Below are 16,551 nucleotides of genomic sequence, written 5' to 3'. Positions count from 1 at the left end.
TTGAAGGCAAGTAGGCGAAAAGCTGCCAGGAAGGCTCTCCTGGGCCCTCCCCAACAATATCCCCCGAGTAGGCCACCAGACAGCAACCATTAACCCCAAAGTTTCCTGGAGCTGGAGGATGGGTCATGAGAGAGTGTGACTCGATGCCGAATTACCCTGCTGGTCATCTTTGCCTAATAAAAGGCCCCAGTTGTTGATCAGGGATCGAAGAATATTTTTTGCTATCCTTCCCACTTGTTTGAAACTTATTATGAGACTTAAAACCTGACTGAAACTCCTGACACTTGTAAGAATAGGGAAACCCTACCCTTCCCTCCCACTCCAAACTCCAGGCACCTCATCCAGATAATCAGTAACTGAGGCTTTAGACTTCAATAATTCACAAGTAACCATCTGCTCTTGAGCTAAGCTAGCCTGTGGCAGGGCTCACGTCCTCCAATTCTACTGTCCTCATCACTTAGTACAGTGCTCCACACATAGTAGGTACACAATGAATATGACAGTTTGACTGGCTGAAGTGATGTAAGATGTAAAGGATGAAAAGCGTGGCTTAGTGGATAGAGCATGGGCCTGAAGGACCTGGGTTTTAATCTGAGCTCTGCCATATGTCTGCTGTGGGACCTGGGGAAAGTCACTTAATTTCTCTGGGCCTCAGTTACCTCATCTGTAAAATGGGGATTAAGAGAATGAGTCCCAAGAGGGACAGGGACTGGAGTCAACCTGATTAACTTGTATCTACCCTAGTGCTTAGAACAGTGCTTGGCACATAGTAAGTGCTCAACAAGTACCATAATTCTTATTATTAAAGGCAGGCTATTACTGTGCATGCATGGACACTGGAAGATAATGGAGATAACCATGGTGAAGAAAACATAGAAGAATGAGACATGGGGCTGCATAGTAGAGAGATAATCATGTAGAGATTGTACCTACCTGCAGTGCACAACTATAGGCCCCGCCTCAGGCGGATTGAGGAATTTCACCTGCCGAACGAAGCCCAGAAGGCCCGTGGCGTAGCAGGGCACCCCGTGGTCAGGCCAGCTGGTGAAGTGGAAGAGTCGAATCTCTCGGATTTCATGATAGCCTTTCTGAGGAGAAAAACACACCCTCAATTTTTTTCCACCTGCCATTCCCTTCTCTCAGCTCAGGTACTACAGCCCTCTAGCTGCTTCCAACAAAAGAGATATCCACAAGGTGTCTGTGTTGCCACAGGGTTGTGCAAGAATCAAGGAACAGACACTTTCACTCTGCTCCATGTCAATGTCAGTATTCAGTCAACTGACTGATAATGGAAGCCCTAAAGAGAATATGGAGTGTTCCATTTGGAATTTCCTTCTACAGGGCAGACAGAAAATGTGATGTTGCAATGTAGACCTATAGTCTTCTAAGGCTTCTCAGGGCATTCTTTATCAGATACATCTGGGTTGGGTAAGTGTCGGCATTTTTCTGTGTGTGTGTGTACATATAAACACTTGTCCTTTGATTTCCACAGTGATGTACCTGACTATACGATACCATCCAAGGGGACAAATGTGGCTGACAAAAACTGATGTATGACAAACACACACTGCCACAATCTTTGCAATTAAGGATTATTGGAATAATGGGTGGGCCCACCTCTGCTCTCATGCCTGCCTCTCGGCATCCTGATCTTTGTTAATCCTTCACTCTGGAAGAGCCATCCCTCTCCCGAGTCCCACATGTCAGGCTGATGTGTCGACTGCAGTGGAGCATCTCACCAGTCCACCGTTCCAGAGCACTGTTTGAGGCTGTGCTGCCCTATGTTTTTCATTCACTTAGTCTATCCTTCCAGTTTGCGTGTGTACCCTCTCAGTTCGCCTTACAGCAGCTGCTTAGGTTTATTGACAAAGAGTCAATTTTATCTCTAAAGATTCTGCCAAGACTACCTCAATAATAACAATTCTGCCAACAATATAGCTCCCAAATTGAGCTTTAGGACCGGTACACTAGGAACTGATGGTAAAGAGAAGCAGTGTGGCTTAGTGGAAAGAACACGGGCTTTGGAGTCAGAGGTCATGGGTTCAAGCTCTGGCTCCGCCAATTGTCAGCTGTGTGACTTTGGGCAAGTCACTTAACTTCTCTGTGCCTCAGTTACCTCATCTGTAAAATTGGGATTAAGACTGCGAGCCCCCCATGGGACAACCTGATCGCCTTGTAACCTCTCCAGTGCTTAGAACAGTGCTTTGCACATAGTAAGTGCTTAATAAATGCCATTATTATTATTGTTATTATTATTAAAGAGACGAGCTTACTTTTTGAACGGTAAATGTCCGGATGACATATTCAGCTAATGGTTCTGTTTCAATTAATGTGACCTTAATATCACTGTAGACCTCTGTGTCATCTGGCCAGTATCTGACACACTTCACCTGGAAGAGAAAAGAAAGAGAAATGAAAGGAGGAACGAGAAAAATCTGTTGCTAAGAAGAGAACCAACTTGACTCCAGCCTTAAATTTTAATGAACCAAAATGAAACGTTTGGTGCAATTTCAATTCTAATAGTAATAATAATAATTACTGTTGCACTTGTAAGTGCTTACTAGGTGCCAGATACTGTACTAAGCACAGGGGTGGATACAAATAAATCAGGGTGTACAGAGTCCCTATCATGATCTTAATCCTCATTTTACAGATGAGATAACTGGGACACAAAGATGTGAAATGACTTCCCCAAGGTCACACAGCATTAAGTGGAGATCCAGGATTAGACCTCATGTCCTTCTGACTTTCAGGTCTATCCACCAGGCAATGCTGTTCAGATTCCACAGGCCTGAACCTTCCAAAAGCCTCAGAACACAATTAACTCTTGTCACCTGAAGATAAGGCTGCCTGTTCTTGGTGACAGAGTAGTCCCATTAGGAAGGAGAGAAAGTGACTGTGTAAAATGAGAAACCATAGGATTAAGGAAGAGAAAGTCCTGGGACCTTGAACAAAAAATAAGAGTGAAAATAAGGCCATTGGTGATGAGAGAAGGAGGAGAAACTGAGATTGGGTGGAGACTAGGGCTCAAAGCAAAAGGGGTGGGGTGGGGACCCTGGAGTATTTGACAGGATGCATCATTTTACACACTGACCCTCTGCCTCCTCGTTGACTTCCCTGCCTCCTCCCAATCCAGTCCATACTTCACTCTACTGTCCAGATCATTTTTCTAAAGAAAGTCCAGTCCACGTCTCCCAACCATTATTATTATTAATATTGTTATTATTAACAGCAATCCAGAGGGTCCCATCAAATAGGAAGGAGGGGCTGCATGGCATTTGGAGAAGCAGTGCACGTTAGGGCTGGGATGACCAGAGAGAGCCAAATTAAGGGACCTTGGATCAGAGAATTGATCATGAATGTGGGGGGAGGTTACCACAGCCAGATCACTCACTGATCAGTCAGCCAGTCAGTCAATCCTATTTATTGAGTGCTTACTGGGTGCAGAGCACTGTACTAAGTGCTTGGGAGAGTACAATATAGCCATATAACAGACACATTCCCAACCCACAATGAGCTTACAATCTAGAGGGGGAAGACAGATATTAATATAAATAAATAAATTACAAATAATAAATAAATCTAAATTGGAGGAAATGTGCCTTCAATAAGGCTTTGAAGTGGGAGGAGAGTCACTGTCTATTGGATATGAGGCAACATATCCATTAATGTAATGCCTCTGGCATTACAGGCCAGAGGCAGGATGTGGGAGAGAGGTTGGTGGCGAGATGGACAAAGTCAAGGTACAGTGAGAAGGTTAGCATTAGAGGGGCAAAGTAGTACCGTACTGTACTAAGCATTTGGGAGAGTACAATATAACAAACACATTTCCTGCCCACAGTGAATTTACTCTCTTCCTGCCACACCTCTCTGAAGCTCTTTATGGGTGGGTTCTCTTCTAATCTTTCTGCTACTGGATGCATACTGGCCAGAAGTCCCAGAAAATCAAGCAACAAAGACGTTCATATCTTTGGTTGAGATTTGGGAGGTTGCCAAGCTATGCAACCCAACTGAGATAGAGTGTCTCCCGAGTTCAAACTACTTTCCCTGTATAAAATGGAACCGTGAGTGGCCTGAAAGAGGTAAGTCGGCTTAATGAAGCATATACAAGTGCACAAAATTCTCCTCGGGAGTAGCATAAGCATTGGGAGAATCTGACTCATTATCTTTCAGCATGGGGTGGGGAAACAGAGCGTGAACAGGCTCTTGCTGTTTGGAAATCTGGAAAGTTCCATTTAGTCACCCAAACTACCTTTTATTACCCTCTGAAATGCTGGAGGATGTGATCAAGGCACAAACCCTTGCCCTTAATGACCACAGCCTTTACTGGCTGCAGCAGAGTAGGCTAGAGAGTACATGGTTTAAGGCAACTGCGTATAGAAGGAAAAGAGCAGCAAAGGGGTGACCCCTCTTGTTCCCAAAATGCAGACTGATATAACAGGTTGGTGACAATGCCCATTGGGTGTCACGACTTGAAACTTGTGCTGCATCTAGCACTTCGATTTGCATGCTTTATTCACCCCTCCCACAGCCCAAAAGCATGTAAGTACACATCTGCAATTTATTTCTCTCCCTCTAGGTTGTAAGTTCGTTGTGGGCAGGGACTATGTCTATTTATTGTTATATTGTACTCTACCAAGCGCTTAGTACAGTGCTTTGCTCATGGTAAGAGCTCAATAAATACGATTGAATGAATAATGTCTGTTTCCCCCTCTAGGCTGAAAGCTCATTGTGAGCAGGGAACGTGTCTACCAATTCCATTATACTGTACTCTCCCAAGTGCTTAGTACAGTGCTCTGCACACCCTAAGTGCTCAATAAATATGATTGAATGATTATTGAAAAGACCACGGGCCTGGGAGTCAGGAGATCTAGGCTCTAATCCCAGCTCTACCATCTACCTGCTGTATGAGCTTGGAAAAGTCACTAAACTGCCCTATCTATGCCTCAGTTTCCTCATACTTAAAAATAGGTAACAGATACCTGTTTTCTCCTCTCCCATAGACTGAGGGCTCCACATGGGACAGGGGCTGTGTCTGATCTGATTATATTATAATCCACCCCAGCATTTAGTACAGTACTTGGCACAGAGTAAGCGCTTAACAATTAATATTAGCTCGGTTTGGTTGTAATGGAGAGATAACATCAGATGTAATCAAAAGTTGCTTTTAGCCTTGCTGGTCTGAATGCTCTGGAAACAGTTGTAATAAGGACTGGTTTGGTGAAAATGCTCTGTGACTCTAAAGACTATTGCAACCTTGCAGAAAAGCCAAAGCTGGGTCTTAATCCCACTGCTATGAGACAGTTTTTAGAACACAAATACAGTATTATAATGGTGGCACATAAAAGAGGTCAACAAAGTTTAGGGATATTCCAGTATTTTGAGAGCCACTCAGAGGCTGGTATTACACTTCTTTTGTATGTTCCCGAGAACCTAGTACAGCCCTCTGCTCCAAAACCAGTTAATACTGATACTGATTATGTCCCTGGCCAGAAAAAAAAACTTCTCCAAAGAACTGGTGAGCACTTAGAACCATAAGCACAACCATTGTATCACTGAAGAGTACTGAGGGCTTTATACTTGACATGCAAAGAAAAGAAATACTTGAGAGGAGGGAATATTCCTTTAAAATGCCCAGGACAAGAATTAGAGCTACATTCAAGGCCCTGGACTGTATGAAGTGTTTGCAAGTATGGAGCATAGGGATTTTGCCCTAAACAAAAAGAATTTCACACTCTAATCAATATCAATAAAAATGTCAAGCCTTTGGGGACTCTTCGGTATGATATGGTATAGTTAGAGATTAGAAACTGGCCAAAAGGTACACAGACTTTCCCTCAATACAGAGTACTCAGGGGAAATAGCTCGATACCACAGAGATCTGTCCTACTGTTCATTGTCTACACAGGAAGGAAGGGAAACTGGATAGTGGCAACTAGAAAGTAAATTCCCAGCTCTCAAACATGAATAAAAGCTCGGTCAATCTGACTCTTCTATTCCAGATCCCTGTAAACCAGAGGTCTCAATTTCCAGTGCAGTTGCTGACTTCAACAAATCACAGCAGACAGAATATTAGTGACTTAAAAGATCAGAAGGGTTCAGGGAACATCACTAGGAACTGTACCCCATCTCTGTCAAGATACTGCGATTTCTGAAAACCGAGGCACTGATAATTTAGGACAAAAGGCCCAAGAAGCCTTTGGATAAATTTCAACAGGAAAGATTTAAGCTAAACCCTCAAAATGACTCTCTGGGAGAACATTGGATCAGCATTCCAAGTTGTGAATTATTTCTCTGGAAATTTTTAAGAAAAAGGGTAACAACTGTTCTCCTGGAATACTTTTGGTGGGTCACGAACCTGATGACCGCTCATAGCTCCTTCCAGCCTCACGAGTGACTCTCCAGAGTTATTTTGAGTTGATTTTATCATGTGTTGTTTGATCAATATAGTATTTGTGGTGCCTTCTAAGATACCTTTCTTATCACAAATCAGCTTTTAGTATGGTTCCAGTATTATTAAATCTTTTTTGAAGCTGTCAAGATTTTTTCATGATAATTCTCTTCAGATTTTTTCCATGAGTAAGCTGAAGATTTATCCCAGATTCTTTGTAGCAGTCATTCAAGAACTAATTTTTGCTGATGACAGAGCTAACTGTCCCAGCAATGTGATATTCTGCTGGCAGTCACTGTTTGGCACATTCAGCATTATTTCATAGAAACAAAGGGGAAAAGAGGTCATAGACTGACCTTCCCAAGGAAAACTGGTCCAACCGAACATTAGAATACCACCAAAATCTGCACTGGAGTTTTGTTCCAGAGTAGGTTGCTGACCGTGAAATTCAATCAGGCAATGAACAAAAGTTAAAGAAACTGAATTAAGAAAGTGAGTGATACTGTTACTAAACCGACAGGCAGAATCTAGTCAGAGGAAGACATCATACTCCAGACTGACATTCAAGTTAGTCCCGGGGTGGGGGGGTCTCCACCCTTCCTCCCCTTTCCCCTTCATCTCCTGCTCCTAGAACCCCCCTCCCCATTTTGTTGTCTGTCTCCCCCTTCTAGACCGTGAGCCTGTTGTTGGATAGGGACCGTCTCTATACGTTGCTGACCTGTACTTCTCAAGCGCTTAGTACAGTATTCTGCACACAGTAAGTGTTCAATAAATACAATCGAATGAATGAAATTCCAGTCTACTGTTTGGTATTGCTGCCCAATCCACAGGATGAATAGAAGGCCTGGATCTGCTATGCTGTCACATTTGATTATTGGTAAAATTCAACTGAGGCTTTTTAGGTGCCATATTTAATACCGAACAGCAGGACCAAACATCCATAGATGAAGCTCTAATAATGATAATAATAATAATTGTGGCATTTGCTAAGCACTTACTATATGCCAGGCTCTGCAGTAAGAGCTGGGATGTATACAAGCAAATCAGGATGAACAAAGTCTCTGTCCCATATGGGACTCACAGTCTTAATCCACATTTTACAGATGAGATAACTGAGGCACAGAGAAGTGAAGTGACTTGCTCAAGGTCACACAGCAGACAAGTGGCAGATCTGGGATGAATAATAATAATAATTATGGCATTAGTTAAGCACTTACTATGGGCCAAGCACTGTTCTAAGCACTGGGGAGGTTACAAGGTGATCAGGTTGTCCCACGGGGGGCTCACAGTCTTAATCCCCATTTTACAGATGAGGTAACTGAGGCACAGAGAAGTTAAGTGGCTTGCCCAGGGTCACACAGCAAACAAGTGGTGGAGCCGGGATTACAGCCCATGTCCTTCTGACTCCCAGGTCTGTGCTCTATCCATTAGGCCACACTGCTTCTCCACGTATACGGTATGGTATGAGACAAAGCAAACTTGTCACAGGGGTTGATTTCTGCCAGGCTGTCGCTTGGGAAGATTGGATAGAGACCGACTACATAATCAACTGCTCTGTGGAGAGCAAAGGGAGAGTAGTTGGGAAAAGAAAATGCTGTCAGTGAACCCTGAAGCAAGGCAACATGGTAAATGCCTACGAAGAACATTCTGGTGTGCAACGATCACAACAGGGTGGCCCCCTGATAATTTGCTGATAATCAACATGCTATCCAGGAGACAAAGGCAGATCCACAAGCAGGCAAGCCCTGTGGGCAGAGGTAGAGAGAAAGCACTGGCTTCCTGTGCCCTGGGAGCCCTAGAGATTGCTAGTTTGTTCAGTTCAGCCTGCTTTCCAGGAGCACTGCTCCATCAGAAATGTCATCTGCATCTATTAACTAAGCTCAGTGCCGCTGATAGTTAACAGCTGCTCTCACCTTGTGTAGCTCTCCTCTGGCCTCATCTGCAGCCCCTGGAATATCCTTTTTGATTCTTCACTCAAGGGTGAACAAGAAAGAAGCTAAGTCCCCTCCTGGCCCTGGAGGGGATATGTTGTATCCTTTCCCTGCATTTTTTTCCACCTTGCCCTAGCAGCATAGCTGGAAGATAGATTTCTGGGGCAGTCATCACTGACCATTCTCTCTCAATGCAGCAAAGGCTACTGGGAGGCGATGGGGAAAATTGTGAACATCTTAGAGGATTCCTATCTAGTCTGGACTCCTCAGCTTCCCACCCAAACCTCTTTCAGTTTTTCTCATCACTGTAGGCTTCTACTATGCTTCCTTGTGTCACAAGCCCATAACTTTAGCATTATCCTCAATCATCTCTCTCATTCATCCTGCATATTCAGTCTGTCACCAAATGCTGCTGGTTCTTCTTTCACAACATCTCTAAAAACTGCCTCTTCCTCTCCATCCAAATTATTTACCATGATGGTCCAACCACTTATATCATACCAGAAGCAGCATGGCATAACGGATACAGCACGGGCCTGAGAACCAGGAGGTCATGGGTTCTAATCCCAGCTCCGCCACTTGTCTGTTGCATGACCTTGGGCATATCATTTCACTTCTTTGTGCCTCAGTTGCTTCATCTGTAAAATGGGGATTGAGACTGTGAGCCCCAAATGGGAAAGGAACTGTGTCCAACATGATTTGCTTGTGCCACCCCAGTGCTTAGTACAATGTCTGGCACACAGTAAGTGCTTAACAAATACCATTATTATTATCATCATTATTACCCCTACTTGACTACTGTGCTGTACTCTCCCCTAACTCTGCACACAGTAAATACCATTGATTGACCACCTTGCTGACCTCCTTGGCACCAGTCTCTCTCTATCCAGTCCATTCATTTCACTGCGACACCTGGTTCATTTTTCTAAAAAAAGGTTCTGTGCTCTTCTCCCCACTCCTCATAAAACTCCAACGGTTTCCCAGCCATCTATACATCAAACTAAAACCCCTTACCATAGGCTTTAAGGCACCCAAACAGCTTTCCTTGTCCTATTTTATCTTGATGATCCCCCACAAGCCAGCCCTCATATTTCACTCCTCTGACAGCAATTTACTCACTATACCTAAATCTAATCTGTCCCACTGCCGACCCCTTATTATAAGCTGTTTTATTAAACAGCCAAGCAGTAACACACATAGCATACAGTTAGTCAATCAATCATATTTATTGAGCACATACTGTGTTCAGAGCACTGTAATAAGCATTTGGGAGAGGACAGCACAGCAGAGTTTGTAGATATGTTCCCTGCCCACAGTGAGCAGTCTAGCGGGGGAGAAGGACAATAATACAAATGGATAATTTTATATATTTTGTAGCTATGTAAATAAGTGCTGTAAGGCTGATGGTGGGGTCAATATCAGGACAGTCAATCTAAAACAGTGAACCAAGCCTTTAAGAAACCTCTGATTAACCTGGTCCAGACTCTTCCCTTATAAAGAAGTTGTGTTCTTGAAGAACTTTGTGCTTCAGGAAAATTACAAATCTGTGGGAATGATTACGTTGGGGGAGAGGGTTATTAGCTTGAAGAGATAATAATAATAATAATAATGGCATTTATTAAGTACTGGGGAGGTTACAAGGTGATCAGGTTGTCCCACGTGGGGCTCACAGTCTTAATTCCCATTTTACAGATGAGGTAACTGAGGCACAGAGAAGTTAAGTGACTTGCACAAAGTCACACAGCTGACAATTGGCGGAGCCAGGATTTGAATCCATGACCTCTGACTCCAAAGCCCGTGCTCTTTCCACTGAGCCACGCTGCTTCTCTAGATCATCACTACTGAATTTTTCTATGTTGGTGGGCTCACCACTAGCAGAATGCTTTATGCCCTTGAAACTCACTGTTATTGTATTATGTAAAGCTGCAACTGTACTACATCACGCTACCTCATCACAACTTAAATCTCATGCATATGCAAAGCCATTTCTTCCCACTCCAAATTTACTTGTTCTAATTTATGGATCCATTCATTCATTCATTCAATCGTATTAATTAAGTGCTAACTGTGTGCAGAACACTGTACTAAGCACTCGGAAAAGTGCAATATAACAATAAACAGTGACAATCCCTGTGCGCAATGAGCTCATTATATTGAGGACATTCCCTCATCCTTCCATCAGGTTCTACCATGTAGTGTACTGAAAGTATACATTAATACAAATAATAATAATAATGAATCAGTTGTATTTATTGAGCACTTAGTGCTTGCAGAGCACTGTACTAAACAATAATAATGATATTATTATTATTAATAATAATAATAATACTATGTGCCAACCACCGTTCTAAGCACTTTGGTAGATACAAATTAATCAGGTCGGATTCAGTCCCTGTCCCAAATAGGGTTCGAAGTCTAAGTAGTTGGGAGTAGGGTTTAATTCCCAGTTTACAGATGAGGTAACTGAGGCCCAGAGAAGTGAACTAACTTGCCCAAGGTCACACAGCGGGAGTGTGGCAGAATGGAATTAGAACCTAAGTCCTCTGACTTACAGGCCCGTGCTCATTCCACTAGGCCATGCTACTTCTATGATTCTGCCATACATTGTAACAGAAATGACTGTATTTCTGAGGACACTCTTGGGAATAAGGCTCCCCTTTCTTCCAATTCTCAGGAGATCCCCTTTTGGTCATTGTCACTTTGGAAATCAGTTTAAACAGAATTTCACTGTGCAATAACATGGGTAATAAAATGGCAGTTTTCCCCTTTTCCTTGAGTAAGAAAATATGATTGGGTGTCACAAAAATATGCTGGGGATGGGGACACGAGGGAAAGGGGTTAGCAAAAAAAACACCAGGCTGCCCATTTAAAGGAAGAATGAGTGACCAAATCTATTTCAACTCTTTTTGAAGTGCAGCAAGTGGAAGATACTTCTCTTTGTCAGAAACACAGGAAGATCCAACAAGTCTTTTTGTTCCTTTCGCATGGTGGCTGGAAACATAATTTTACAAGTAGCTTACCCTTCCCACTTCCACAAGATTGGTAACCATGACAACACTGGCAGAGTTCTCCTGCCAAATCATCCTCCAAAAATCCTTGACTGTCTCTTGCATCGGACCTGTCAACAGGAAAGACAAAAATGATATTGAGGATTTCTGGGTGCAGAGACCAGCCACTTCCCTTATTTTTGGTAGCTGAGTGGTTCAGAAATACTCCATCTACCATCTGAGAGACTATAAGTTGACATTCAAGCTTTGAGCTTATTGGAAACTCTATATTACTCATGGTAGCTTTTGGTTTCATGAACATTTCTAATGTGGATGCTACCACATGATATTTGAGAGAGGAAGAAGCACTGACTCATGTTAGAAACCTCAGGTATCATGAAAAGATTCATGGAAACCTGAAATTGTCTCATTCGCCACTGGGTAGAGTTAAAAAATTGATTTGCAGTCATTCTGCTTCCCATCGAGGCTACATTCCCAACAGAATTCAAGAACAGGCTTGACTCCCAATGGAAGAGAATCATTAGCCCCTCTGAGGGCCTTTCCAGCCCCACCCCCACAATTCCAGAGATGTAAATTTGGTCTCGTTCATTTCTTGTTGCCAGAATTTAAAGGTCACGCATAGACTCATCTCCCTCCCATCCTAAGGATAGTGGTCATGGCAAATTCTGCTCCAAGGGTGCTCTCGGTGCCCCATGCTACAAAGAACCACGCAGGCTACTGACCTTGAGTTGCAATGTAATGGCGAGGTCGGTGATATCCCTGAAGTAGAAAAAGGGAAGGAAACAATGAGGATTCACAAGCTCCAGTCCCATGGGAAGTAGGGCATGACCCAAGGCTTCTTGGGCTTCTTCCACTCAATTTTACCATTCATTCACTCATTCATTCAATCAAATTTATTGATTCTACTAAGTGCTTGAGAGAGTATGAAATAACAATAAGCAGACACATTTCCTGTCCACAGCGAGCTTACAGTCTAGAGGGGGAGACAGGCATTAATATAAATAAAATATAAATAAATAAATTACAGATATGTATACCAGATGTGGCTGACAGCATGTTTAAGGCTGTTCTCACCCTCTCTTACTTCCTACACATGGGGCCTGTGTGGATGGATTGAAGGCAGTGCCTGGGTATATTACAGGTCTGGTGGCCTTGAGATAGAACAGGGTCTCCAAGAGGAGCAGGGCAGACCTAGCAGGTATGTGCTGGCTGAATCTCAGCCCATTTCACTCAACCCCTGCAGATTAGCCTACCAAGGCTCAGTGGAACGAAGCCACCTGGTCAACAGAACTATGGCTCCTTCTCACATCAGTCCATCACTGGCATTGTCTGAATGGTTACTCTGTGCAGAGGACTCTGCTAAGCACTTGAGAGACTACAGTTCAACAGAGTTGACAGATGCGATCCCTATCCACAAGAAGCTTACAGTGAGAATTACAATCTAGAGGGGGGAGACAGGAGTTAATAGAAATAAATTACACCTTGGAGACTGTGTCATTAGTCCCATTCTGAGGTAAAGGACAGATTTGAGCTGGGCTTTGATGTTTAGCATCAAATTAGATATTTAAAGGTAAAGAGATTGGTCTAGTTTGAATCAGCTATTTAGCTGAATGGTGGCAGAAGAAGACCAGGGCTACATTTTGAATCAGTTGATTTAATCTTGTTTCTTGTAATCAAAAGAGGTCAAAACATCCATAAACAGGCAAATAGAGATTACAAGAGGCAATTAATCCCGTTTCAGACAACAAAAAAATCATTTAGGACAAATTGAGTTGAGGTGGAGAAATTTCTATTTAAGTCTGTAGCAGGTATCCCTTCTAGACCATAAATGCCTTGATGGCACAGATCATGCCTATCAATCCTACTGAATTGCACTCTCCCCAGTGCTTAGTACAGTACTTTCTGCACATGGTAAGCTCTCAGCAAACACCACTGATTGATTGATAGATTAAATGCATTATTTTCATTTTTTCCTTTCTATGAAGCAGGCTGGTGATTAAATTGTTTGGCCAGCTGTGAAGCAACCATTTGGCTGTCTGAGAGTGCACAAAGAACAGCTGACCTGTTGGAGATGGGAGAGAAGTGGGGTTGGGGAGGGTAGGACATGACTGTGTGCCTCATGACAGACCGAGACTGTGTCCAACCTAATTGACTTGTACCTACCCCAGTACTTAGAACACTGTATACAGGAGGAAATCAAGGCCAGTACAGCACTGCATCTTCCAGGGGAACCTGTTATGGGATTCAGTATTGCAGGGTGGAGGAATCACTCAAAAAGTGGTGAGTGGAGTCAGTCAGTCAGACAATCGTATTTATTGATTGCTTACTGTATGCGGAGAGAGATGGAACTGTGCTGAGCTTAGGCCTAGATAACAGAGGGTGTGTGTGTGTGTGTGTGTGTGTGTGTGTGTGTGTGTGTGTGTGTGTGTGTGTGTGTGTGTGTGTGTGTGTGTGTTTACGTGTGTATGTATTTGTAACCTCACATTCCTTGTCCACTCTAACATCTGGCATATGGGTCAGAGGAAGTAATTCCCCATCTCTTGCCCTTACATTCTGATTCTTCTCCCCATCTCACATACACACAATCTGACTCGGTTGAAAAGGGTTGGGTGAAAATGTGGGCCCTCTGATATCCCTCCTATTTGCATTCTATAGCAAAACTTTTCAAGAAGCCAATTACTGTACATGCATATCTGAGGGACCAGAGACCACGTCAACCTCATTAAGGCTATTCCCTGATTCCCTCAGAAATACGCAGTCTTTGCAAGCTGAGCGTTGCCCGAACCATAACAGACACTTACGTCTATGTAGTTGGCATTAATGTAATCTGAGTGAGGGTCTCCATCCAACAGCAACAGCCTCACTCTTGAGTGGTCATCTGGGGAGGGAAAAGAAAGCCAAGCGAGTTACAAAAATGAAGCAAAAAAAAAATCCTCTCAAAACAGAAATAGAGAGACAAGTTTACAGAGTCATAGAAAACACACAAAGCGATATCTCTGAATCACCAACTGGGCTTCGAATCGAGATATTTATGCTGCTTCGGTGGTGAAACCTGCTGCATTTCAAGAGATTCCAGGACTCACAAAGCCTTCTAGGGGCACCCTGGAAAGGGTGGACAATCCTGCATTGCTTGTGTTTTATTTTCTTAAAAAAAAATCAAAATCTGCAGCAGTTCCTCATTTACCCCTGCTCTGTGGGGCGGTGATGCCAGTCAGACCAACCAAATAGTTATCATGTATCCGCAATGTGCTAAGCACTGAACTAGGCTCTGGGGCAGTTACATAAAATGTCTCAGAAGACATAGTATCATGGGAGGGGGCAAGCCACACAGAAAAACCTACTTTGACATTTGACAGGAGTTGTCAAATGAATGGCAAATGTCCAGAAGAAAAGGAAGCCCCCAACCCATCCTGGCTGCCTTTGAACCACCTGTGCCCTGAGGTCTGTTTTGCAATTTAAGAGCTCCAGGCCCTGGGAGCATCTGACTTTTTCTGCAGATGCAGGTCTCTCCAGTCTGCTGTGTGATTAAATGGTGAAGCAGTGGGAGGGGGAGGAAAGGGAGAGGGGAAGAGGAGAGGAGGGAGAAGGGATGACCCCATTGGGCTTCCTCTCTTGGCCCTGGTGGAGTCTAGGATGGCAGGAAGGGAACAGATTCCTAACTAAAGGGGAAAGAACGGTCACCCGAATCTGCAGGCATGGCCCCTTTAATCTTCTGCCACCAGAATTTTGCCTCAGGTGTCGGCCGAGTTAGTAGGTGAATGACCATAATGTGTACAGAGGGGGGCCTTTTCCACTTGAGTCAGAGGCTGCAGGTTAGAGGTAACAATGATTATTATAATGATAATAATAATGGTATTTATTAAATGTTTACTATGTGCTAAACATCATGCTAAGCACTGGGATAACTACTGGGCATTCAAGTCAGGCACAGTCCCTGTCCTAAGCGGTGTTCACCGTTTAAGGTGAACAGATATTGAATACCCATTTTGAAGGTGAGGAAACTGAGGCCCAGAAAATTAAATGACATGGCCACGTTTGCCCAGCAGGCAAGTGGTGGAGCCCAGAAATCAGATGGGATTAGTCTAATACTGTGGAAATACTGCTATTGGGCTGGCAGGGCTGTTAAATGAAAACCTCAGTAAATGTCCCAGAATTGGAAATGGGGCCCCCACACCCTATCTTCCCTGTGGTCATGACCTCTGGGCAGGAGCCTAGCTTTCACTATGTCCAGGGTCTAAGAAGTCAGAGAACCAGGCCCCGCATCTGGATCTGGGTTGAGTGCTAAGTTGGATCCCTCATGAAAAATTCTTCCTTCAGATGGACTGCACCATTTTGAAGTGCTACCCCTGGCCTTGCAGCCCAGTTTTCTTGAAAAGTGATATGGTCAGCTTAATTACAATATACACACAGAATGCAAACTCATTCAACGGTGAACCCAGAGAGATCAGGAGGCTTAATTAAAAGGTAAAAGGCACTTTGAAATCTACACTGAAAGACACAGGAGGGCAAATTACTATTATCCTCATAGCATATTTATTGCTTATGGGAAAGGCTCATACTGTTCCCTGTCCTTTATTCCCCTGACTTGGTATAATTAGGTAGATGAAAAATTATGTTTACTCACATAGACCTGGAGAAAGATAGGGTCGCAGCCAACATAGGAGAGTTAAACAGACAAGTTTACAGAGAGACCCAGAATGCTCATTATACAGTAGGTACATTTTGCAGATTTGTTAAAAAAAATAGGTTCTCATTTGCTATTCAAGGCAAGAAAAGAATCTGGAAAGCTTGAAACAGAACAACAACAAATCTCTCCAGGATCTAGGTGGTGGAAAAGCAAATAAAAACATCCCCTAGTGTTGCCATCAGGAGGTCAAAGTCTAGCAAAGTGGTACTTTATCGTAATAATATTGTTAAGATTTCTGCAATGGATCTCAAAGTGAACTGTGAGTCTACAAGACTGTGTTTGAAAGATAGTCCTTGGGAGAGGAGAGAGAATCTCTTACCTGGGAACTTTGAATAACTCTAGACAATAAACTCATTTTGGGCAGGGACTGTATCTGCTAATTCTGTTGTATTGTACTCTCCCAAGAATTCAGTACAGTGTTCTGCACATTGTAAGTGCTCAATAAATATAACTGATTGATTGATTAAAAAGGGAAATGAGGTTAATTCTTAAAGATTATTGCTGAACTACAGATATCTGTGAAGTATAACCACC

At 43.2% G+C, this 16,551-nt stretch overlaps 1 protein-coding gene across 5 annotated transcripts in view; it reads right to left on the bottom strand.

The window, feature by feature from the left end:
- The window catches only part of PTPRT (protein tyrosine phosphatase receptor type T), a 700,314-nt gene that overhangs the window by 39,072 nt on the left and 644,691 nt on the right, over positions 1 to 16,551 (bottom strand). For all 5 annotated transcript variants that reach the window (XM_038750174.1, XM_038750176.1, XM_038750173.1 and 2 more), the window contains 5 exons: positions 14,132 to 14,208; positions 12,053 to 12,089; positions 11,343 to 11,440; positions 2,274 to 2,390; positions 934 to 1,088 (listed from right to left, as the gene is read on the bottom strand). In XM_038750174.1, coding sequence (XP_038606102.1) covers positions 934 to 1,088; positions 2,274 to 2,390; positions 11,343 to 11,440; positions 12,053 to 12,089; positions 14,132 to 14,208 — 484 coding nt within the window. The remainder of the gene's footprint in view (positions 1 to 933; positions 1,089 to 2,273; positions 2,391 to 11,342; positions 11,441 to 12,052; positions 12,090 to 14,131; positions 14,209 to 16,551) is intronic.

This window comes from Tachyglossus aculeatus, chromosome 8 (assembly GCF_015852505.1).
Source record: "Tachyglossus aculeatus isolate mTacAcu1 chromosome 8, mTacAcu1.pri, whole genome shotgun sequence".
Classification (NCBI taxonomy): Eukaryota; Metazoa; Chordata; class Mammalia; order Monotremata; family Tachyglossidae; genus Tachyglossus; species Tachyglossus aculeatus.
This window is presented reverse-complemented; position numbering and strand designations above follow the sequence as displayed.